The 26,059-nt window shown below is 35.5% G+C and overlaps 1 protein-coding gene across 12 annotated transcripts in view; it reads left to right on the top strand.

Annotated features, from left to right (window-relative positions):
- ADGRL3 (adhesion G protein-coupled receptor L3) overlaps positions 1 to 26,059 on the top strand; it is an 861,986-nt gene that overhangs the window by 754,091 nt on the left and 81,836 nt on the right. For all 12 annotated transcript variants that reach the window (XM_067035741.1, XM_067035740.1, XM_067035734.1 and 9 more), the window contains 2 exons: positions 3,980 to 4,189; positions 14,113 to 14,333. In XM_067035741.1, the coding sequence (XP_066891842.1) occupies positions 3,980 to 4,189; positions 14,113 to 14,333 (431 nt within the window). The remainder of the gene's footprint in view (positions 1 to 3,979; positions 4,190 to 14,112; positions 14,334 to 26,059) is intronic.

Here is a 26,059-nt window from a genome sequence, read left to right as displayed (position 1 = left end):
GCATTGTCCCGGGGAAGCTGTCCCTGGATCCCGGGACCCCGGCAGTGGCAGTGTGGAGAGTGACCTGTGCTCGCACACAGGCCTCTTGGTGGCGGCAGCAGCAACCATATCGTCCCACACCCGTCTCTACTGTCCCTGCTGACAGCCGCGGTTCGCGCCTGTTTCTGGAGCTCCTTTAAGCGGCGCGCTTAAACCCCTCTCCTCGCGCACCAGGAAGCAAAGAGGGAAGAAAAGGTCTCTTTCCTCTTTGGCAGCTCCAGACTTCAACCGGATTCCCTCCCGGCTAGCACTCGTGCACCCGTGGTGCACTCTCTGGCTTGTATTTAAAGAGAATCTCTCCATCTTGTTGAACAGAGAGGAAAGGGGGGTGGATGAGGGTCAAATTAGGGACATCCTTTAGGAGGCTGTTTAAAAAAAAATCAGGTAGCTCTAACCAATTTGGTGCAATTGAGGGGAGAAGCAGCTGTCAGATAGAAGACAGGAGCTGCAAGATTTCTTGATGAATTAAGAGTGTATGAGGGCTTCCTTGGTGGCGCAGTGGTTGAGAGTCCGCCTGCCGATGCAGGGGACATGGGTTCGTGCCCCGGTCTGGGAAGATCTCACATGCCACAGAGTGGCTGGGCCCGTGAGCCGTGGCCGCTGAGCCTGTGCATCCGGAGCCTGTGCTCCGTGGCGGGAGGGGCCACGACAGTGAGAGGCCCGCATACCGAAAAAAAAAAAAAAAAAAAGGAGTGTGTGAAAAAGAGGAATCAATATGACTCTTCAGTTCTTGGCCAGAACACTTCAAAGAACAAAGTTGCTGTTTACCGAAATGAGGAAAACAGAAGGAACAATAGATTTGGGAGTGGGGGGTGGAGGGAGAAACGGGATATGCTTTGAACATGTAATTTTTGATATTGATACTTTTTAAAATCCAGTGGGGATTAAATGGATACTAAAACTATACTGATGTAAGAGGGTTCAGCCCTTAGACATTTGGTTTAAGTGGAGTAGTGTTCTTATAACCATTCAAAAACAAATATTTATTAATCATTTTTAATGTGTCAAGCCCAATACTAAGTGCTAGGATATAATAATAAGATATAAGACTAATAAGATCTCAAGTCACATAATGGTATATAGTTCATGCAGGGGTGATTGAGTTATAGAGTACTCAAAACGTGGGAACTTGGAAATAGGAATACTTGATCTATTATCACATTGTTAAGACTCTACCTAGGAGTTTTATTCAATCGACCATCCTCTTGAAGGGGGGCTGCTTTTTACCATGCTTGGCCTCCTGTAAGTTCTGTTATGACAGACTATTATAAAGAAGGCTAAACTCATAGGTCTTGTTCACATTTAATGTCCATTGTTCTTTTTCTTTCATCTTACTGATAAAATTCAAGTGGTGAGTTACATTCGATCACAGTATAATACATATAAGGTAGTTGGTGTTTATGTTTTCTGAACTAGACAGTAATACCTGAAAGATGATTACTAATTAATTGCTAGACTTTTTTGTTCTTTCTTTGAGTGTTATGTACTTTTTGTACTGTTGTTTTGACATTTGGTATTCTTCTCTTAATAACTCTGCATGGGGTTTTTGAAAGACCTACAAAGGCACTGAGTAAAGTCAATACATTATTTCTAATAATGCAACTACCCAGGAAAAGCCGGAGTTATTTGGTTTCTTTTTTTTCTTTCTTTCTTTCTTTTTTAGTGTTTTAGGTCTTTAGGATATATTTGAGAATGTATTATACCTGCCATTATGGAAGACTGCTGTGCTGAACGCTGGTGCTTGATACTCAATTACAGCATCTTTCCTTTGAGTCAAAGAAGAGCAAATAGCCCTCTGTTCAGGGAACCGGGTAGCACTAACCACTCTCCACTCTCCAATAGTAAAAGTAATTTAAGCTATCAGAGACCCAACACTACTTTAGCAGTGTCCCCTGGAGAACAAAGCAGTTAAAGCAAAATTTCATGTGGTTTTCTTTCATGATTTGAGCTCCTTCCGAGAAATACATCTAGAGTTATGCAGGAATAGTTTGAAACTCTTTCATTGACAGTGTCCTAGCAGAGTTCTTTATCAGATAACAACTGTGAAGTTGTATCTAGCAATATGCGAAGTGCTGTGATTCAGGTTACAGCATGGTAGCTCACTTGTAAGGAGAAATTCCACATTCAGAATAATCTTTGTATGAAGTTTATATAAAACATAAAGGTACAAAGTTTGAATAAAAACAAAAATAGAAAACCTGGATATTTATGAATTTTTTAAGGTGAGCTAACAATGTGGGAGACAACTAAATGTAGTAACTTCCATCCTAAAACAAAAAACAATGTGTATGATCTATACAATTGAAAAAGATGTCAATTAGAAACACATATCTTTGTTTTCAACTAAAATATTTCCCATGCACGTTATGCTTTCACTACTTATGCATATATCCATAAAAATCAATGTCATTGATTTGTGTCATTTAAAATTTTACATAAATGGTATCATACTGTATAGATACTTTTGCCACTTGCATTTTTTTTTTTTTTTTTTTTTTTTTTTTTTTTTTTTTGCGGTACGCGGGCCTCTCACTGTTGTGGCATCTCCCGTTGCGGAGCACAGGCTCCGGACGCGCAGAGTCAGCGGCCATGGCTCACGGGTCTAGCCACTCCGCGGCATGTGGGACCTTCCTGGACCGGGGCACGTGTTCCCTGCATCGGCAGGCGGACTTTCAACCACTGCGCCACCGGGAAAGCCCGCCACTTGCATTTTTTAAAACCTAATATTAGATTTTTGAGAAGTATCTATGTTTGTGACTATAAATCTAGAACACTGATTTTCTACTCCTCTTTTGAATATCATTCCATAAATATCAACCATTATTTATGTATTCCCCTACTGTTGGAAGTTAAGTCTTTAAGAATTTTCAAGAAACCTAGGAAGAAAAGAGGAATTGACAGTCATAGACAGTTTCTCGATTCTGCTCCAACATGTTGGTACACTGATGTGTTGGGCTACCATACATTCTAAGCTTCACAAAAGTGGTTTCGACGGAGGCAAACTATCATAGAGTGGAAATGGAGTTTTGAATCTTAGAACAAAGACAGAAATGAGATAGTGGACAAACCAAGGAACATGGCAGGTATGGAACTCACAGGAATGTAATAGAGCCACATAATGTAGTTTCAGTGTGGAAGTTTTCATGAGCGTATTTCTTTTTCATGGCTCTACTATCTGTTTTGGGCTGCTATCGGGTATAGTAATTCTGAATACTTATTTTCCATCTGTGTATAACAGGTTCTATTCATGCAAAACCTTTCAGGGATCAAACTTCTTGATCTCCTTAAGCCATTCAATATGAATATAAATCCAGTGACTATCCTCATTCTTTTAGATTTTCCACTAAATAAATGGTACACATATGTGGCTGTCCATCAGAATTAACTGGAGATCTTTATAAAATTACATACTTTTATGAACTCAACCTTCGAAATTCTGATAAAGGATTTATAGGACAGAGGAATTGTATTTTTTTAATAAAAATTCTTCAGTGATTCAAATAAATTTCAGTTGTGATACCACTTTCCTAAGTGTATAACAATTTTTATATAGAGTATTCCCTAGCAAGAGTTGTAAAAATATTAACCTAAAAACGTGATGTGGGGTAGAAAAATGAAAAGCTTTACCTTGAAATCTTTGGCCAGAATTCAGTTGATATGCTTCAGCTGACAATGTACTTAGTTGGAAATGTACAACTAAAAATGTACAAAGCTAAGAAAGGTGCAAACACTATTGACAAACTGATTTACACTTCACCGAAAAGATAAAATGCTTTACCTGTGGATTAGAAAACCCAAATGATTAAGTTATCTTATTCATTGCATTTGTGGAGGATATTTAGTACATTATTAAAATCATGCTTCATGGAAACAGACCCTTATAAACTTTGTAATTGGTTATGCATAATTGCAACTTACGGCTTTTCTATTGTGTTTCCAGCACAGTGACGCGGTCCATGACCTTCTTCTGGATGTGATCACATGGGTTGGAATTTTGCTGTCCCTTGTTTGTCTCCTGATTTGCATCTTCACATTTTGCTTTTTCCGTGGGCTCCAGAGTGACCGTAACACCATCCATAAGAACCTCTGCATCAGCCTTTTTGTAGCAGAACTGCTCTTCTTGATCGGGATCAACCGAACAGATCAACCAGTAAGCAATTTATTTTGGTGTTAGAAAAGAATTTCTCCACTTCCAGTTTTCCAATACACCAATCCTCTCTTCCAGTTGTCTAAGATAGTTACTAATTTTAAGATTATTCAGTATTCCCTTTTTCATGTCCATTGTCATAAAGAAGCAGTGAATATATGGATGTATGAATGCACATTTCTTCAGGAATTCTGTTCAAAAACTTGCCTTTCTAAAGAACTGTGTTTCTTCATTAATCTTTTTCTTTAATTTTTTTAATCACAAAGCTGAATATTGAGAAAACTTAAATCATTTGGGGAATGGAGGAGTATATTTTCTAACATGTAATTGTTATTCTTTGAAGTTTATAATATATTTTTTTAAAAAAACACTGGAAATTATATTGAAAACTGCATGTCAAACATGAGTTGTTTTTTTTTAATCTTTTTTTTAACATCTTTATTAGAGTATAATTACTTTACAATAGTGTGTTAATTTCTGCTTTATAACAAAGTAAATCAGCTATACATATACATATATCCCCATATCTCCTCCTTCTTGCATCTCCCTCCCACGCTCCCTATCTCACACCTCTAGGTGGTCACAAAGCACTGAGCTGATCTCCTTGTGATATACGGCTGCTTCCCACTAGCTATCTATTTTACATTTGGTAGTATATGTAAGTCAATGCCACTTTCTCACTTCATCCTAGATTACCCTTACTGCTCCCTATGTCTTCAAATCTATTCTCTACGTCTGCATCTTTATTCCTGTCCTACCCCTAGGTTCTTCAGAAACATTTTTAAAAATTTTTTTAGATTCCATATACATGTGTTAACATACGGTATTTGTTTTTCTCTTTCCGACTTACTTCACTCTGTATGACAGACTCTAGGTCCATCCACCTCATTACAAATAACTCAATTTCATTTCTTTTTATGGCTGAGTAATATTCCATTGTATATATGTGCCACATCTTCTTTATCCATTCATCTGTCGAGGGACACTTAGGTTGTTTCCATGTCCTGTCTATTATAAATAGATCTGCAATGAGCATGACACTTTCTAAATTATGGTTTTCTCAGGGTATATGCCACTAGTGGGATTGCTGGGTCACATGATAGTTCTATTTTTAGTTTTTTAAGGAACCTCCATACTGTTCTCCATAGTGGCTGTATCAATTTACATTCCCACCATTAGTGCAAGAGGGTTCCCTTTCCTCCACACCCTCTCCAGCATTTATTATTTCTAGATTTTTTGGTGATGGCCATTCTTACTGGTGTGAGGTGATACCTCATTGTAGTTTTGATTTGCATTTCTCTAATGATTAGTGATGTTGAGCATTCTTTCATGTGTTTGTTGGCAATCTGTATATCTTCTTTGGAGATATGTCTATTTAGGTCTTTTGCTCATTTTTGGATTGGGATGTTTGTTTTTTTGATATTGAGATGCACGAGCTGCTTGTATATTTTGGAGATTAATCCTTTGTCAGTTGCTTCATTTGCAAATATTTTCTCCCATTCTAAGAGTTGTCTTTTCATCTTGCTTATGGTTTCTTTTGCTGTGCAAAAGCTTTTAAGTTTCATTAGGTCCCATTTGTTTATTTTTGTTTTTTATTTCCATTTCTCTAGGAGGTTGATTCAAAAGGATCTTGCTATGATTTATGTCATAGAGTGTTCTGCCTATGTTTTCCTCTAAGAGTTTTATAGTGTCTGGCCTTATATTCAGGTTTAATCTATTTTAAGTTTATTTTTGTGTATGGAGTTATAGAATGTTCTAATTTCATTCTTTTACATGTAGCGGTCCGGTTTTCCCAGCACCACGTATTGAAGAGGCTGTCTTTTCTCTATTGTATATTCTGGCCTCCTTTATCAAAAATAAGCTGACCATATGTGCATGGGTTTATCTCTGGGATTTCTATCCTGTTCTATTGATCTATATTTCTATTTTTATGCCCATACCATACAGTCTTGATTACTGTAGCTTTGTAGTGTAGTCTGAAGTCCAAGAGCCTGATTCCTCCAGCTCTGTTTTTGTTTCTCAAGATAGTTTTGGCTATTTGGGTTCTTTTGTGTTTCCATACAAATTGTGGAATTTTTGTTCTAGTTCTGTGAAAAATGCCATTGGTAGTTTGATAGGGATTGCATTGAATCTGCAGATTGCTTTGGATAGTATACTCATTTTCACAATGTTCATTCTTCCAATCCAAGAACATGGTATATCCCTCCATCTCTTTGTATCATCTTTAATTTCTTTCGTCAGTGTCTTATAGTTTTCTGCATACAGGTCTTTTGTCTCCTTAGGTAGGTTTATTCCTAGGTATTTTATTCTTTTTATTTCAATGGTAAATTAGAGTGTTTCCTTAATTTCTCATTCAGATTTTTTATTATTAGTGTATAGGAGTGCACGAGATTTCTGTGCATTAATTTTGTAACCTGCTACTTTGCCAAATTCATTGTTTAGTTCTAACAGTTTTCTGGTAGCATCTTTAGGATTCTCTATGTATAGAATCATGTCATCTGCAAACAGTGACAGCTTTACTTCTTTTCTGATTTGGATTCCTTTTATTTCTTCTTCTCTGCTTGCTGTGGCGAAAACTTACAAAACTATGTTGAATAATAGTGTTAAGAGTGGACAACCTTGTCTTGTTCCTGATCTTAGTGGAAATGGTTTCAATTTTTCACCATTGAGAACAATGTTTGCTGTCGGTTTGTCATATATGGCCTTAATTTTGTTGAGGTAGGTTCCCTCTATGCCTACTTTCTGGAGGGTTTTTATCATAAATGGGTTTTGAATTTTGTCAAAAGCTTTTTCTCCATCTATTGAGATGATCATATGGTTTTTCTCTTCAATTTGTTAATATGGTTTATCACACTGATTGATTTGCTAATATTGAAGAATACTTGCATTCCTGGTATAAACCCCACTTGATCATGGTGTATAACACTTTAATATGCTTTTGGATTCTGTTTGCTTGTATTTTGTTGAGGATTTTTGCATCCATGTTCATCAGTGATATTGGCCTGTAGTTTTCTTTCTTTGTGACATCTTTGTCTGGTTTTGGTATCAGGGTGACGGTGGCCTCATAGAATGAGTTTGGGAGTGTTCCTCCCTCTGCTATATTTTGGAAGAGTTTGAGAATGATAGGTGTTAAGTCGTCTCTAAATGTTTGATAGAATTTGCCTGTGAAGCCGTCTGGTCCTGGGCTTTTGTTTGTTGGAAGATTTTTAATCACAGCCTCAATTTCAGTGCTTGAAATTGGTCTGTTTATATTATCTATCTCTTCCTGGTTCAGTCTCAGAAGGTTGTGCTTGTCTAAGAATTTGTCAGTTTCTTCCAGGTTGTCCATTTTATTGGCATATAGTTGCTTGTAGTAATCTCTCATGATCCTTTGTATTTCTGCAGTGTCAGTTGCTACTTCTCCTTTTTCATTTCTAATTCTATTGATTTGAGTCTTCTCCCTTTTATTCTTGATGAGTCTGTCTAATGGTTTATCAATTTTGTTTATCTTCTCAAAGAACCAGCTTGTAGTTTTATTGACCTTTGCTACTCTTTCCTTCATTTCTTTTTTACTTATTTCTGATCTGATTTTATGATTTCTTTCCTTCTGCTAACTTTGGGGTCTTTTTGTTCTTTCTCTAATTGCTTTAGGTGTAAGGTTAAGTTGTTTACTTGAGTTCTTGAGGTAGGCTTGTATTTCTATAAACTTCCTTCTTAGAACTGCTTTCGCTGCAGCCCATAGGTTCTGGGTCATTGTGTTTTCATTTTCATTGTTTCTAGGTATTTTTATATTTCCTCTCTGATTTCTTAAGTGATACCTTGGTTATTAAGTAGTGTATTATTTAGCTTCCATGTGTTTGTATTTTTTACAGATTTTTTTCCTCTAATTGATATATAGTCTCATAGCTTTGTGGTCGGAAAAGATACTTGATATGATTTCAATTTTCTTAAATTTACCAAGGCTTTCTTGTGATCCAAGATATGATCTATCCTGGAGAATGTCCCATGAGCATTTGAGAACAAAGTGTATTCTGTTGTTTTTGGGTGGAATGTCCTATAAATATCATTTAAGTCCATCTTGTTTAATATATCATTTAGAGCTTGTGTTTCCTTATTTATTTTCATTTTGGGTGATCTGTCCATAGGTAAAAGTGGGGTGTTAAAGTCCCGTTTTATGATTGTGTTTTTGTTGATTCCCCTTTTATGTCTGTTAGCATTTGCCTTATATATTGAGGTGCTCCTATGTTGGGTGCATAAATATTTACAATTGTTATATCTTCTTCTTGGATTGATCCCTTGATCATTATGTAGTGTCCTTCTTTGCCTTTTGTAATAGTCTTTGTTTTAAAGTCTATTTTTTCTGATATGAGAATTGCTACTCCAGCTTTCTTTTGAATTCCATTTGCATGCAATATCTTTTTCCATCCCTCACTTTCAGTCACTATGTGTCCCTAGGTCTGAAATGGGTCTCTTGTAGACAGCATATATATCCGTCTTGCTTTTGTATCCATACAGCCAGTCTGTGTCTTTTGGTTGGAGCATTTAATCCATTTACATTTAAGGCAATTATCGATATGTATGTCCTATTACCATTTTCTTAATTATTTTGTGTTTCTTATTGTTGGTCTTTTCCTTCTCTTGCGTTTCCTGTCCAGAGAAGTTCCTTTAGCATTTGTTGGTGGTTTAGTGGTGCTGAATTCTCTTCACTTTTGCTTCTCTGTAATGGTTTTAATTTCCCCATTGAATCTAAATGAGAATCTTGCTGGGTAGAGTAACCTTGGTTGTAGGTTTTTCCTTTTTATCACTTTAAATATATCCTGCCACTCCCTTCTGGCTTGCAGAGTTTCAGCTGTTAACCTTATGGGAATTCCCTTGTATGTTATTTGCTATTTTTCCCTTGCTGCTTTTAATATTTTTTTCTTTGTATTTAATTTTTGATAGTTTGATTAATATGGGTCTTGGCATGTTTCTCTTTGGGTTTATCATGTATGGGACTCTCTGCACTTCTTGGAGTTGATTGACTATTTCATTTCCCATATTAAGGAAGTTTGCAACTATAATCTCTTCAAATATTTTCTCAATCCCTTTCTTTTTCTCTTCTTCTTCTGGGACCACTACAATTTGAATGTTGGTGCATTTAATGTTGTCCCAATGTTGTCTAAGACTGTCCTTAATTCTGATCATTCTTTTTTCTTTATTCTGTTCTGCAGTAGTTATTTCCACTATTTTATCTTCCAGGGTGCTTATCAGTTCTTCTGCCTCAGTTATAATGCTATTGATTCCTTCTAGAGAACTTTTAATTTCATTTATTATGTTGTTGATCATTGTTTGTTTGCCCTTAAGTTCTTTTAGGTACTTGTTAAATGTTTCTTTTATTTTCTCCATTTTATTTGCAAGATTTTGGATCATATTTACTAGAATTACTCTGAATTATGTTTCAGGTAGACTGCCTATTTCCTCTCATTTGTTTGGTCTGGTGAGTTTTTACCTTGCTCCTTCATCAGATGCATAATTCTCTCTCTTCTTATTTTGCTTAATTTACTGTGTTTGGGGTCTCCTTTTTGCAGGCTGCAGGTTCGTATTTCCCATTGTTTTTGGTGTCTGCCCCCAGTGGCCTGGGTTAGATCTTGTCTTTCTGATGGGCAAGACCTCGTCCAGTGGTGTGTTTTGGGGTGTCTGTAACCTTCTTATGATTTTAGGCAGCCTCTCTGCTAATGGGTGGGTTTGCATTCCTGTGTTGCTAGTTGTTTGGCATAGAGTGTCCAGCACTGTAGCTTGCTGGTCATTGAGTGGAGCTGGGTCTTAGCACTGAGATAGAGATCTCTGGGAGATTTTTGCCTTTTGATATTACATGGAACCAGAAAGTCTCTGGTGGACCAATGTCCTGAACTTGGCTCTCCCACATCAGAGGCACAGGTCTGACACCCGGCCAGAGCACCAAGACCCTGTCAGCTACACGGCTCAAAAGAAAAGGGAGGAAAAAAAAAGAAAGAAAGAGAGAGGGGGGGAGGGAGGGAGGGAGGGAGGAAGAGAATAAAATAAAATAACGTTATTAAAATAAAAAATAATTATTACAATTTAAAAATTGGGGCTTCCCTGGTGGCGCAGTGTTTGAGAGTCCACCTGCCGATGCAGGGGACATGGGTTTGTGCCCCAGTCCGGGAAGATCCCACACGCTGAGGAGCAGCTAGGCCCATGAGCCATGGCCGCTGAGCCTGCGTGTCCAGAACCTGTGCTCCTCAACAGGAGAGGCCACAACAGTGACAGGCCCGCATACCAAAAAAAAAATTAAAAATTAAAAGGTAATTTTAAAAAAAGAAAGAAAGAAGGAAGAGAGCAACCAAACCAAAAAACAAATTCACCAGTGATAAGAAGCACTAAAAACTGTACTTAAAAAAAAAAGAAAAAGAAAAACAAACAAACAAACAAAAAAATGGGCAGACAGAACCCTAGGACAAAGGGTAAAAGCAAAGCTGTACAGACAATATCACACAAAGAAGCATACACATACACACTCACAAAAAGAGAAAAAGGAAAAAAAAAATATATATATATATTAAAAAAAGGAAGAAAGCAACCAAATCAATAAACAAATCTACCAATGATAATAAACTCTAAATACTAAACTAAGATAAACATAAAACCAGAAACAAATTAGATGCAGAAAGCAAACCCCAAGTCTACAGTTGCTCCCAAACTCCACCACCTCAGTTTTGTGATGATTCGTTGTCTATTCATGTATTCCACAGATGCAGGGTACATCAAGTTGATTGTGAAGATATAATCAGCTTCTCCTGAGGCTGCTGAGAGAGATTTCCTTTTCTCTTCTTTGTTCACACAGATCCTGGGGTTCAGCTTTGGATTTGTCCCCGCCTCTGTATATAAGTTTCCTGAGGGTGTCTGTTCTTAGCACCCACAGGATGGGGTTAAAGGAGCAGCTGATTAGGGGGCTCTGGCTCACTCAGGCTGTGGGGAGCAGAGGTATGGAATGTGGGGCTAGCCTGCTGTGGCAGAGCCTGGAGTGATGTTGCAACAGCCTGAGGCACGCCATGTGTTTTCCTGGGGAAGTTTTCCGTTTCACGGGACTCTGGCAGTGGCTCCCTGGAGGGAAGGTGTGGATAGTGACCTGTTCTTGCACATAGGCTTCTTGATGGCTACAGGAGCAGCCTTAGTGTTGCATGCCCGTCTCTGGGATCCGTGCTGGTAGCTGCAGCTCACGACAGTCTCTGGAGCTCGTTTAGGTGGTGCTCTGAATCCCCTCTCCTTGTGCACCCTGAAACAATGGTCTCTTGCCTCTTAGGCAGTTCCAAACTTTTTCCCAGACTCCCTCCAGCCTAGGTGGTGCACTAGCCCCCTTCAGGCCGTGTTCATGCAGCCAACACCAGTCCTCTCCCTAGGATCTGACCTGCGAAGCCCGAGGCTCACTCCCAGCCCCCACCCACCCCAGCAGGTGAGCAGACAAGCCTCTCAGGCTGGTGAGTGCTGGTCGGCAGCAACCCTCTGTGCAGGAATCTCTCCGCTTTGCCCTCTGCACCACTGTTGCTGTGTTCTCCTCCATGGCTCCAAAGCTTCCCCACCACCACCCCCCATCTCTGCCATTGAAGGGGCTTCCTAGTGTGTGGAAACTTTTACTCCTTCACAGCTCCCTCCCACTGGTGTAGGTCCCATCCTTATTCTTTTGTCTCTTTTCTTTTTTTTTTTATTTTGCCCTACCCAGGTATGTGGGGAGTTTCTTACCTTGTGAGAAATCTGAGTTCTTCTGTCAGCATTAAGTAGGCATTCTGTAGGAGTTGTTCCACATGTAGATCTATTTCTGCTGTATTTGTGGGGAGGAAGGTGCTCTCCATGTCTTACTCCTCTGCCATCTTGAAGGTCTCCTAACATGAGTTTTTCTAATTGACCTATTTTGGAAAATAGTTCAAACTCAATGTCATTTTTACAATTTATATACTCTTCCCAAATATTGTTTTACACTTTATATTTTCTCAAGTTCTGTTTATATCTTTAAGTGCTAACTTCATGCTTTATACTTTACTACTAACCACATTTAGCCATATCACAAAAGGAAGGGAAGGAGGGAGAGAGATGGGGAGAGAGGGAGGGAGAGAGTGAGGGAGGAAAGGAAGGAGGGAAGGAAAGAAATAGGAAAAAATGAATAACACTAGCCAACTGTTCTTGATAAACCCAAACAGAAAATATGATCAACAGACAATATCTAATATATTAAACAGTCTTTATGCACATTTGTAATTTTTGTGAGGCCCTTTCTACTAACTTAAGATTCAGGCACATAACACAAGTTGGTTCTTATGACTAAAACTGCAAATGAAAATTTTCATTTTTAGAAGACTTGTAGGCATAATAAATAATTCATTCATTTAATGCTGTTCTCTGGTATGTGTCCATATGTATACAGTACGTTACAATGAAAATGCAGTTGGATTCATGTTTGTGATTACACATTCATGATTAATGGCTGTGAAGGGTACAATTATGATGATTATACTTTTAACTGGTTATCATATACAAATGTGACAGTTTTTCCCATAAATGCATACAGATGAATAAGCAATCAAAGTACACATTTTTTTCTCCAAAAAAGTAAAGCCTTCTGATAACAAAAATTAATAGTTGAAGTTCTAACTCTACAAAGCAAGAAATGGAAAACGATGTTATTTCCCATGAAGAAATCATTTCATTCTCTTTTTAACCTGCAATTCAAATGCTCTGTGATTTCTTTTCATTTAGAAACCTTATTCTTATTTTTGCTTCTTGATGTTACATATGGTATGATAAACTTCTCCAAATGTTGCATACTGCAGAAAACTTCTGACATGTAGCATAAAGGACAATGATTGATATCAAAAATTGGTGTTGAGTGCGGCTCAGCCCAATTTGTCTTTACTCTTATGGCTGGATATGTGTTCTCTTTCTGCCTATTATGTGGCAGTCAGGCTCTGCTTTCTCTTTCTAGCCCCTTTGACACTTGACTGCCTCATCTCCCCTTCATCGTCCTCTCTCTAATCCAAGGAGATAGACCTGCCCTTTGTCTCATTTCTCAAGGATCATACTCATCATTGAATCCATACTAATCAGTTAATTTCTATAAATTTGTTGCCTTTTCTAGTAGGAACTGTAGATATTAGTTAGGACTTCTTATAAAAAATGAAGGCATCCCCTCCAAAGGAGTGAGAATTTCAGGAACTCACATAAGAAAATTAATATATGGTCAGCTGAAACTTATAGTACCTTAGAAAATATACTAAAGTAAGGGCTAGCTGCCTCTTGTGACCAAGCTTGTATAGACCAACATTTAGTAAAAATAACAAAAAATGAGAGAATGAAAGCACTTCTGGAATACTTTATTTTAACCAGATCTACATTTACACCTATGCAGTATGAACTTCCCAATGTCATCTTAAATCCTTTCTGAAACAAGGCAAGGAAGAAATAAACAATAAATAATAATGAATTAATAATCTCATTATAAAATACTTTAATTATTATATTTTTTATTTTAAGAGCTTTTATTTTCCTTGATTTTAGTGTTTCTCTTTCACTTACATTGAAGAACTTAATATGTTAATAAACACAGGATTATGACCAAGCAAAAAATTCATGAGATCTATTTTAAAACCTTTAGACTAATCTCAGTAATAATTATCAATAGGATCTTATTAGAACTTTTCCCTATATGTTATACTTTTTTCTTATTATAATGCTCTGCTCTCATCCATAGCCGTTATTAATAAAATGTTAAATACAGTTTTCACAGATAAGTTATATTTAATTAGGTTTTAATGTCTGAATTTTAAGAATCTTGTCTCGATTATTATTTTGCAGACCTATCTTATTATTGCAGTCTTAATAAATATTTATTTTAATTTTATGGCAGTTGGTATTTCATTTGGTAGTTATTTGACTGAATCATTTGTTCCTTTCCCTAGATTGCCTGTGCCGTTTTTGCTGCTCTCTTACATTTCTTCTTCTTGGCTGCCTTCACGTGGATGTTCCTGGAGGGAGTGCAGCTCTATATCATGCTGGTGGAGGTTTTTGAGAGTGAACATTCACGAAGGAAATACTTTTACCTGGTCGGCTATGGGATGCCTGCGCTCATTGTGGCTGTGTCAGCTGCAGTAGACTATAGGAGTTATGGAACAGATAAAGTGTGAGTTTATGTTTTCTTTCCTTTTTTTTCCTCTTTTAAAATCTAGTTGAAATTGAAACTTTGCATTTTCTCAGAAGCTAAGGTCTTTATATCACTTCACAGCAATAAACAACAGAACTGTAGAAGCAAATGGAGATAATTCAGTTCATGGGTTATACTTTTGTTATGATATAAAGAGAGAAAAAATATTCCTGAGATTGCACATCTACATCACAACCTTGAGTAATTATAAAAGGTTGATACTTTTAATATCTTTCAGAGCATTGAGACACTTGTCAAATGAAGAGCTAGCTGTATTAAAGATGTGTATTCAGAGGACAGTGTAGTCCCTGACTTTAATGGCTTCTCTTCTTCCTGACATGTCAATTCTAGTCACTAGAAAGTAACTTATATCATTAACAGAAAGATAAAGTATATGAGCAGGGGCAGCTTGTGTTTTCCTTTTTTCCCCTAGGTGGCTATCGAGGTACAGTGATGAACTTTATTTTCAACATGGCTTCAAATTGGTGAAACATACCCATAGAGATGATCAGCATACTTATGGAAAGGAATTCAGTGAAAAATATTTCAGTAATCCACATCAATATAATAGTTGGGATCCTGAGAATGAATGAGTTTCAATAGAAAACGTTTAGAAAGATGACCAAGATAGATCTCTGATGTATACTCACATTTAGAACATAGATTGAGGAGGGAGAATAAAAATAAAGAAAAGAGATGACCAGAGCCTTAAAAGAGAACCATGGGGAAAGTGAGAAGAAAGTTTTAAGGTGGTATTCTCTGTCCATTTTTCCTTTGCAACAACTATTTTGGCAAAGTCCTGGAAGCAGAAGCCAAATTGGAAAGTGTGAAGAGATAAGTCAGTGGCAACAAAGTAGAGTCTTCAAGTGTTGTCTACAGCCTGAAAAAGTTTGATTGAGAAATAGTGAAAATATTAATTCATGGTAACAGTAATGAAGAAGGATTTTTTAAAATGAAGTCCCAGGGGCTTCCCTGGTGGCGCAGTGGTTGAGAGTCTGCCTGCTGATGCAGGGGACATGGGTTCGTGTCCCGGTCCAGGAAGATCCCACGTGCTGCGGAGCGGCTGGGCCCGTGAGCTGTGGCCGCTGGGCCTGCGCATCTGGAGCCTGTGCTCCGTGGCGGGAGGGGCCGCAACGGTGAGAGGCCCATGTACTGCAAAAAAAAAAAAAAAAAAAAGAAGTCCCCAAATATCTAAGGTGGGAAGAATCAAGTTGGTAAGAGGAGATTAGTAGAGAGAAGTATCTTATGCCTCATTTGTATTAAATATATATATATAGGATGAATGAAAAGAAAAGGTCCTAGGGGGATAGAAAGGCATAAGATTAGACATAAGATGAGAAAAACCTTGATTTAGTACTGAAAGTGGCCTTAGAATTCACCTAGTCCAAGGCATTAATTTTATAGATGAAAAAAAATCAAGAACCAGGTAAATTAATTGCCTTGTCCATGGTGATGGAGGTAGATAGTGGCAGACGTGTGATGAAATAAGTCAGGCTTATTTCCACTAAACTAGGATTTTTTTGAAATAGTCAGATGACCCCTGTCTTCTGAGGTGTGAAGGAAATAACAGAAAAGATAAATTTGGAAATGGAGGAATTTTTCCATCAAATAGGAAATGCTGATTTTTGAGTGAATAGGTGAGGTCACACTGAGAGGACAGATTTGAAAAGCTTTGAAATGAGCACTATGGAAAATGTGTTAAGGAGCCAATTAGACATTAATAAAACGATTTCCAAGCAGTAGTGTAGGCTCAGATGAGGTTAGACAACATCAAATGTACAGAAGTTAGTAAGCCAAATTTCATGACTTTTCACCAGCAGTCAGCAGCCTGAATATGCTGGCAATAAAGCAGCTCATTTCCCAGAAGAGATGATTCAGAAGGAGGGAACAAAAAGAGGACTCCAGAGTTATAGGGAGCATAGTTATAATAGAATATACATTGGTGTAGAAGCACCAACAATACAATCAAAAGAAGACCATCTCGCTTCTGTTGAATTTTTTTCTTGAGTACAGTGACAAGCTACATAAAACAATTTGTCTAAATGTAATAGTAATTATTTTTTAATCTAACCTTTGTGAATTGTGGTCGAATCTGAGGTCATTTTGTGTATCCCAGTGGCAATCATGGACCAGATTAGGATTAGATAAAAATATTGTCAGTATTTGCTTCTAAAAACATTTTAGGGGAGGGGGATTAGATAATAGAATTTAATAAAAAACACCTTTATTGATATAATTTGCATACCATAAAATTCACTCTTTTAAAGAATACAATTCAGTTGTTTTTAGTACATTCAATGTTAGGCATCCATCACCACTATCTAATTTTAGAACATTTTTATACCCTCTAAAAGAAACCCATTAGCAGTTACTGCCCTTAGATCATAAGATTTTACGTTTTAATTAATGCATTTTCTCTCTAATGTATTAAATTGACTGATATTGTTATTTGTAACCTATACTATAAATATTGTCCTTATATAGTTCAATTTTGCTCTCTTACACTTCTTGACTTGCTTTTATTTTTGTTTTATGTTGTTTTTTCTCTTTCGATATTTGCAAATTTTCCTATTACTGAACTGACAACTTGTTTGCTTTATGTTTTAGTCATTTATTTTGAAAGAGAGGTCATTTTCTGGATAGCAGGAATCTATCTTTTCTTAGAATCAATACTATGTAGTCTCTTGTGACTGTTAAATTTTTGACCATCATTGCTTTAATTTCCTGCACCATAACTGGAAGATCTCATTTATTGACATTATCACTTTGTGAGAATAGAGGCTAATTTTTTTCCCAGGCATTGATTTAAAACAAGCCTTAATAATAGTTCAGTTTCACCATTATGATTTTTCCCAACACAAAGAGAAGCAAAACAGATACAGATAAAATAAATGGTAAATGAAAGAGGAATAGAAAAGGATAGGGAAAATTGCACTAAAATTCTTTCACAGGTGGGCATAGAGCACTTAGTGTCTCATTTGTGCATTTTCAATAAATTGTCCAGAGAGAGCCCTTCAAAGTACATGGAAAAAAGATTTAACTTCTTCCTTTGGGAATTCATCCAACTCAGCCTCTATACAGTGCTGTTTTGCCCATTGAGAAAGCAGGTGTTGATAAAGAAACATTATTCAGTCATTTGTATTTACTTGATAAGCTGAAATGAACAGATCATGTTTCCGTCAGTTTAATCAAGATATTGTCTCAAATAAAAATATAAGCAATGAACTTTTATACACTCGAATGATTTCTGCATATAGAATTATGTATCTTGTTCCTTATTATTAAATCTGTTTTTGTTGTCTTGTTTCTGTTACTATTGTTTATTTCTTTTATTTCAAATGGCATTTCCTACTTCCTGCTCATCACATTTAGGGGCTTTTCGGTTTGTTTGTTTTTGCCAGTGTTACCTTCTTATGTGCTACATTGATATTTTTAAATACAAATATGTAAAGTCTACAGTCATAAATAAACTGGAATTAGCCAGAATTCAGAGACATATTGTCACTCATTTTCTGTAAATTCTTATTAAGCTTAGTACAGTAAATTTATATGTCTCAGAAGTCTATTTTACTTATTTTTGGAATTTTGTTATTATTAAATTTTTACTTCTTAGTCTCAACCACTTGGATTACATCGAGACTAAAACCATTGAATACATATTACAGTAATCCAAATAACAAATTTCTCTTTCTTTTCTCTCCTCTTAATGTACTTAATGTATTTTATTATAATAACAATGAGGTTTTATTTCTGAAACCTTTAATAATAATAATAGCTTACATTTCTAAAAAGTAGAGAGTTGTATCTATGATAGGAGATAAAATTAGAGACAGAATTGTTTTTGTAGGTTAAATAAATGTTATTTTGATACAGATAGAGGTAACTTTCATATTCCATTTGGCTGATGGATTATGATGTGTTTTTCTATGAAATGTTATTAGGGCTGTTGAATTGATTATTATGTAGAAAACACATACACATAAAGCATACATAATTTGATTTTGAGAAGTTTCTTAGTTTGCCATCAATTTGCAATATTTATAAGAGAATCTCATTATTTTCTGATGTTATTTAATGAAATCTTTTTATCTGTATTGACATTATTCTCGAGAGAATTTACTTAGAATTACATTAAGTCACAATTATCAGACACTTAAAAAATCAGATTAAAAGTCCAATACAGTCATTAAAAACAAAAAAAAAATTCAACTAGTGTACCACAGGTCTAAATTGCACTGACTATGGGGTGTTTTCCATTTTCTCTCTGTTTTTCTATCTACCATTAGTCTCTTATACTGTTATTCATATGCACATTCAGTGAAGCCATCCATGGGGTTATAGCTCAGAGGTAGAGCATTTGACTTTGGTGAAGCCATCCAATATGATACTGTCAAAAAATAAAGGCTGGAATTGACTTAATAATTCAAGCACAACTGATATGCAAATTCTGTGCTAAGTACTTTGATTTTATGACCTGAAACTAATCAGTTCATGTAAACTTTAATTACCTCAATATTACCTCCAAAAATGCAAACTGTTTGAACAGTTAATTTTTATTCAAAGGGAAAAAATTGCATTTATAGTTTATAGCACTTTCCTTGAAATCTAACTTTATGACAGAAAAAGCAGTGGTTAAAGTCATGGGTAGATTGGAAAAGGACTGGAAGTAGGTTCCAAGAAGAGGAGAAGGGAGGGTGCTGGAAAGGAGTAAAGCTCAGAGAATAGCCCAGAAATTAAAATGTGGGCTCAAAAATTGGTAAAAGTTTTCTGAAAGATGTTGATTAGGTCATGAACATTTACAATGGACCAGAAGGAAAATCCTTGAGTTCTAAAAGCATAACTGAGATTTTAAAAATAATTGAAATCAATTTTATGATCTGAAAATTATTATAAATCATCCGTTAAGTCTTAGATTTGTCTTCTTAGCTCACTAGCTTAACAACGGCTCTAAAAGGAGTAGTCTCTCCTCTGCTAGTTAAAAGCCCCCCAATTTCTTTATTGCCCCTTCATTCTCTAACCAGCATAATCATTTGGGTAGAAAAGTGATTATTGATTTTTAAAATACTAGGTTATATTATTATCCAAGAAGGAGCAAAGCCATGGAACATTAAACTTGATAGTATCTGAAAGTTATATGCATAGTTTTCTTCAATAGATTTTGCAATGTCTAAGCACGTCATCCTACTCATAGAACATTATATATTCATCTGAAATATTTCTCTAAGCATGTTATTATATGAAATATATTCCTACTTGTAACATTGTATTGACATGAAGCATTTACCTTACTAAATATTTATCACCAGGCATGTTTGACTTTAGGTTGGCCAGTGGGAAATAGTACAGATAATGAAGAAGTATCATTGACATATATCAAGATAGTCATTCAATATGTGTATGGGGAATGCTCTGTATGTTATATGTTCTGTTTTTAAAGCCAAGAGCATATTTTATGTGTATGTATATCAGAGACTGAGGGCTTATTTTATTATCACTTCATCACCCAGGAACCCTATGACTGGCATAAGATTATCACCGTATATAAGAATTTGGAGTTGAGCATAATTTTTTTGGTTAAGGAGTTATCCATTCCAGAGCTTATATAAGAGAACATAAGGACTGTTGTCCTGTTATTTAGAAAATATAATTGAAGTCAAATATGGAACTTAAGTTCTTACTGGAACCAAAGAAGTATATATAATAACTTCCACATCTAGAGATTACCTTTTATCATATTTTCACCCACTAGAAGTTTATAATCAAAAAGACAGCTAATGACACATATTGATGAGGATGTGGAAAAATCAGAATCCTCATATATTTCTGGTGACAATGTAAAATGGTGCAGCAAACTACTTTGGAAAAGAGTTTGACAGATCTTCAAAATGCTAACATTAGGTATCGAATGACCTAGCAATTCCACTCCTAGGGATTTACCCAAGAAAAAATGAAAACATGGGCTCATTCAAAAACTTTCACATGAATATTCATAGAAGCATTATTCATATTAGCCAAAAAAGTGGAAACCCCCATATCCATCAGTTGAAGAGAAGATAAACAAAATGTGGTATATATGTATGATAGAATATTATTTGGAAATAAAAATGAAGTATTGATATGTGCTACAAAATAAACACAATTTAAAAACATTATGTTAAATGAAATAATCCAGTCACAAAAGACTACACATGTATGAACCCATTTGTACTAAATGTCTGGAATAGACAAATTCTTAGAGACAAAAAGTATAGTGGTTACTAGGAGTGGGGAGAGGGTAGGGAAGCCATTACTATACCAAGGGAGTGAATTTAGTAGAGAGAATGGAGGGTGGCTGTAGATAGGTACAAGTTTTCATTCTGGTGCCATGAAAATATTCTAAAATTAGATTACAATGATCATTTCCCAACTTTTAAATATACTAAAAGCATTGAATTATATACTTTAAATTGATGATTCAGACTATATAAATTATACTGCAATAAAGCTGTTTAAAAATACTAAAATTTTTACTAACTTATCAAGAGATCACCTTATATTTGGAAAGATCTAATATTTGTACTTGGGACATATTTCAACAATCTGTGCTTTATGTGCAGCATATAAATTTCTCATCTACTCATTGAGAATTTATCTTTGTCAACAAAACCATAGCTTTTATTTATTTTATAACTTGTATGTTTATTCTTTTTGAGAAACACATATTAGGTTCAGGACTTCGGAGTCAGGTAGACTAGAATAAAATTGAGGCTCAACTACTTATTAGCCATGTGGCTGTGGGCAAGTCAGTTTGACTTTCGAATCTGTAACGTGGGGGTTATTATATAAGTACCTTGCAAAACTACTGCAATATTTAAAACTGTGTATGAGTAAATACATATGTATATGTATGTGTATGTGTGTGCATATATATGTATATATATTTAAGTATGCATGCATGTAAAATGTTTGACATGAATAAGCATTTATTAAATTATAACTTATTACTGGTACTATGATTTAGCTGATGCAAATGAAGGAATACATACTATGATTAGCAACATTGTTTTAATTATAAAATAAATTACATTAAAAGCATCCATTTATAAGAGTAGTCATCACAATTCTTATACTACTGCCTCCTATTATTTCAGGCAACATGGGACCATGGAAATTATTCCAACATTTAGTATTAATAAATTATAACAGCACTTTTTTTACCTTTGTAGTCCACCGTAAACTTATAGGATGTATTTTGCTGAAGAAATAATGAAACACTTATTTTTAAAAAACATATTGGGGGGAATTCCCTGGTGGTCCAGTGGTTAGGACTCCATGCTCTCACTGCTAAGGGCCTAGGTCCAATCCGTGGTCAATGAACTAAGATCCCACAAGCCATGTGGCATGGCCAAAAAAAAAAAAAAAAAAAAACCATATTGGGTGCATGAAGACAACCTAACCTATATTTGATGTATGAGATCTAATTTTGTGTTCTAAATTTCAAAATTGTAGCTGAACCACAAATTCCAGTGTTGAGTACCAGTGATCACACTGCATTCCTGCATTACTCTGCCAATCTTTTTTCCAGTTCATGCACTTGCTTGCAAAGTATTTCAATATTAGATGCATGAGTGTGCTGTGATACAAATGTCATTTAAAAACCCTTAACAGATGTATTATGCAGTAAGCTTAGAACTAGAGTAATTATACTTGAAGTGTGTATCTGTCCCTTTTCTTCTCTTCCTTCTTTCTTGCCCCAATTCTCTTCATTCCTTCCTTTTTCTCTGAATATTGCCAGAAATTTGTAGTACAAATATGGAAAGATCTGCATATGCTACAGAGAAAAGGAGAATATGTAGTTTACAAACTGTCATAAACAACCTGATATAATTAAACCCTATAAATTTCATGGTCTATCAGTCACAAAGATTGTTTACTGGTTACATTTAATACTCAACAAGGATAGTTTAGTCTGTGATTTAGGTCCTGTAAAAAAAGAAGCAAATATCATTGTTAATTTACATTACTTCAAAGAATTGGTTAATGGTCAGATGTCCGCTTTGGTAAGAGTGAATTAAACAGGCAAAAAAATACAATATCCCAAGGCATCTTAATGGAACAACGTTAAACTAACTTTGAATAAGGAACTATACTCTGTTAGTGTAACTGGTACCTAAAAACATTATAAAACATATGTTTTAGGTGACATTTATGTATGTTGGTCAATTGGTCTTACCACTTTTTAAAATACAGAGCTGTGCCTTTTTAAAATGACTGATAGAAAAATGGTGAGGAGTATTTTAGTAGGAGAAGAGAATTAGCTTTAGAAGCATGGTTTTCTGTTGTCCTGTTTTGAGAAAATAATTTATTTCATTGTATTTTTCTGTTTTCTGAGTAAACCTAAAGGTAGTACTTGCTTAATTGGTAATTAACATTTTTACAGGAGACTGATCCAGATTTCAACACCTTTATTATTATTTAATTTGCAGTGATGTTTCTTATATTTTGGAAGAAAATAATTCTGGAAGAGCATAATAATTTATCCATGCAGATTAGTATCAGTTGTTTAGAGTATTAAACTAATAAACCTGAATTAATGTAGTAAGACTTTATCAAATATATGGCAATATATGCTGATTTTATAATTTTTTTAAAATTGCTACAAAAAGAATTTCAGTGACATCTTTGTATAGGTTAATGGGAGAAAAAGTCAAGGTTTATGGTATGTGACAAGTTCTCCTTTGAATTCCAGAGTATAGCTGGTCTTGTAAGATTTTTCAGTCTTGATTCAAATAAGCATGTAGTGTCATCAGAATGCATTTGCTCTTTCAACAGCGGGTTATCTCTTCTATTACAGTACTGATATAAACATAATTTATAGATTTTATGTATATGACAGAAGTTCATTAAAAAAAGAATTGATATATCTTAAAAATTAAACAAAAGTAGCCTATTAAAATTAATGATTTCACAAATTAAATGATGCTAAGTGGATAAAGGCAATTTTCAGATAAATTGTATTTTTCGATGGCCGGTCTATTTGGCCATTTGCAAGTTGGACTTTATTATGTTTAGTACAATAAGCTGTTCCTTTATAGCATTTGTCTCCCCTTAATCAGTGGTTTTGCATTGTATCTAAGTGACATTGAATGGCCTAGACTTAGCGAATACTGTGAGGTAGGATGTATGTGCCCAGGCATGTAAAAACACACACATAATACAGCCGGCCCTCCGGATCCATGCATTGAGCATGAGTGGATATGGAGGGCCAGCTGTAAGGCACTTGAGCATCCATGGATTTTGGTATCCATGAGGGATCCTGGAAACAATTCCTCATGGTTTCTGAGGGATGTCTGTACTCTCCCTCACTTAAAGCCAGGGTGAATTCTTTCAACATTGGCACAGGAAACTCGGGGCACAAATCACACAAACTTTTAAGGTAGTTAATGGGAAAGAGGAAATACAGAAAGTTTTGAGAAAGCCAGCATGTGGCCAAAAACAGCAGGTATGGCCATATGGTAATTGAATTAGAAAAGGGATTCTTGCCACACTGTGGTCCAGAAGGTAGTCAAGCCCAGGCAGCCATCAAGTAGAGAGGATTTATTTAATACATGTTAAGTGTTTCATATCGCCTCTTTCACTCTTCAGTTCCTAAGAGAATTGAAATCTGTTGTACGGAATAGATATTGAAGAATTTTCTTACAGAAAAAAATAATAACTTCTAAAGTAATTTCACTTCTACATTTAGAGATCACTATGCCAAAAGCACATTTATTTCCAGATAAAGCATTTGCAAAACAGACCTTTTTCAAAAGGTATAAAAGTTTTGTAAGGCTAAAACTTAATGACATTATTTTATTTTAACAGCACATTTGGTGAAATTATGTAAATTTTTAAAATTCCCTACTTTATCCAAGACTTTCTGTAATATTGTAATTAAAATTGTTTGTCTAAGAAGTCATTAACCTGTAGAATAACAGTTTTCAAAAATTCTTGAAATACATTTTCCTTTGAAAACAGCTTGCTGAAAATGTGTTTTGGTTCTCACATTAGCTCTCTAAAACTCGTCTGACCTACAGAAGAACAGGGGCTGTACTATTAACAGTCATTCTTATATGTATTATTAGTATATCATGCTGATACAATTTCAGCAACATTCTTGGACTCTGGTGTATGTGTTTGTGTGTATGTGTATGCTTTTGTATGTTTTAATTTGGGAATATGTCCATGATTTGTCCTTTATTATCCTTACCTTGAGGGAAAATGTGGTCTTTGTTGAGCACCCAGAGAGACCCACAAATATTTCCCCTTCTCTGGTCTCCCTGCAACACACACACACACTCCTTTGTTATTAGGGCAGTAACAAACTAGCCTCTGGTCAGAATGAAGACAATGTTCATATTTCAACCTTTGTGCTCTCTGGTTTGTTTCTGCTTATTGGCAATACCACACTCTTATTTTCCATGACCAAATTTTTTGAACAACAGCACAACAAAAAGATAACCAATTACTCAAACTAATGGCTAATAGTTTAAGTATTGATTGCCTCCCTAATAACATTTTTTCAAATTGGATTATTATGTTTATTTTGAATAAAGATAAATTATATGTCTATGTAAAAAATATGTACTTGTAGTCAGTTTCTTTTTCTTTTTTTTTTTTTTTTTGGCGGTACGCGGGCCTCTCAATGTTGTGGCCTCTCCCGTTGCGGAGCACAGGCTCCGGACGCACAGGCTATGGCTCACGGGCCCAGCCACTCCGCGGCATGTGGGATCCTCCCGGACCCGGGCACGAACCCGTGTCCCCTGCATCGGCAGGTGGACTCTCAACCACTGCGCCACCAGGGAAGCCCTGTAGTCAGTTTCTTATTGGACTGCAAATATTATACTCCAATTGAAATTAGTTTACATATATTTAACTTGATATCTATAAGGCCAGATTTTCTTGTTTTGAAATCACTTTTTTTTCAGGCCATTTGGTTATTTCTTTACTTAAAAATCTAGCTTCTAACCTTTTTAAAAATAATTGAAGTTACATAAAAGTAAAAACAAAACATAATAAACATCCCTGCCTCTATCACTCAAATGTTAAAACTATATTAGTATTTTGGCACATAGCTTTCAGTAATTACTAAAATAAAGCATATGGCTAAAGCCCTTTTCATCTGCTTCTGGTCCTCTCTACTCACATATGAGAGGCAATCACTAATCTGAGTTTGATGATTTTTCCCATTTCATTAAAAAACTTGCATACATATATGTATCTGTCAAAAATATGTGTATTGTAGTTCAAAGTTGTATAGATTCTTCACTTTACTTTTTCACTAAACTTTGTTACTGTGGTCTATTCTATTGACATATAAAGATCTACTTCCTCCCTCTTCACTATTTTATAACATTTCATCATACAAATAGGGAACATTTTATTTATTTATTGCTGTATTGACATATATAAAGTTCTTTCTACATAGCTTTTCTGGTATTCCATTATTGCTGAGGTTTAAATAACAGTTACATAATAATCAGAAATATTTACATACTTTGGATTTGCTCTTTTAGATCACTTAGCAAAGCACTCGACTGTTTTCCACTGGAGATGTTTTCTTTTTTAATTATGCCTCAAATATAGCCAAATGGCAAATAATTCAAGATATGATTTTTAACATCAAATGTAATTTGTTCAAAATTTACATTAATCTTTCTCATAACTAGTCACTTCCATTTTGTCTC

The sequence above is a fragment of the Kogia breviceps genome, chromosome 6, assembly GCF_026419965.1.
Source record: "Kogia breviceps isolate mKogBre1 chromosome 6, mKogBre1 haplotype 1, whole genome shotgun sequence".
In the NCBI taxonomy this organism is placed as follows: domain Eukaryota; kingdom Metazoa; phylum Chordata; class Mammalia; order Artiodactyla; family Physeteridae; genus Kogia; species Kogia breviceps.
Note: the sequence above shows the minus strand (reverse complement) of the source record. Positions and strands in the feature narration are given on the sequence as shown.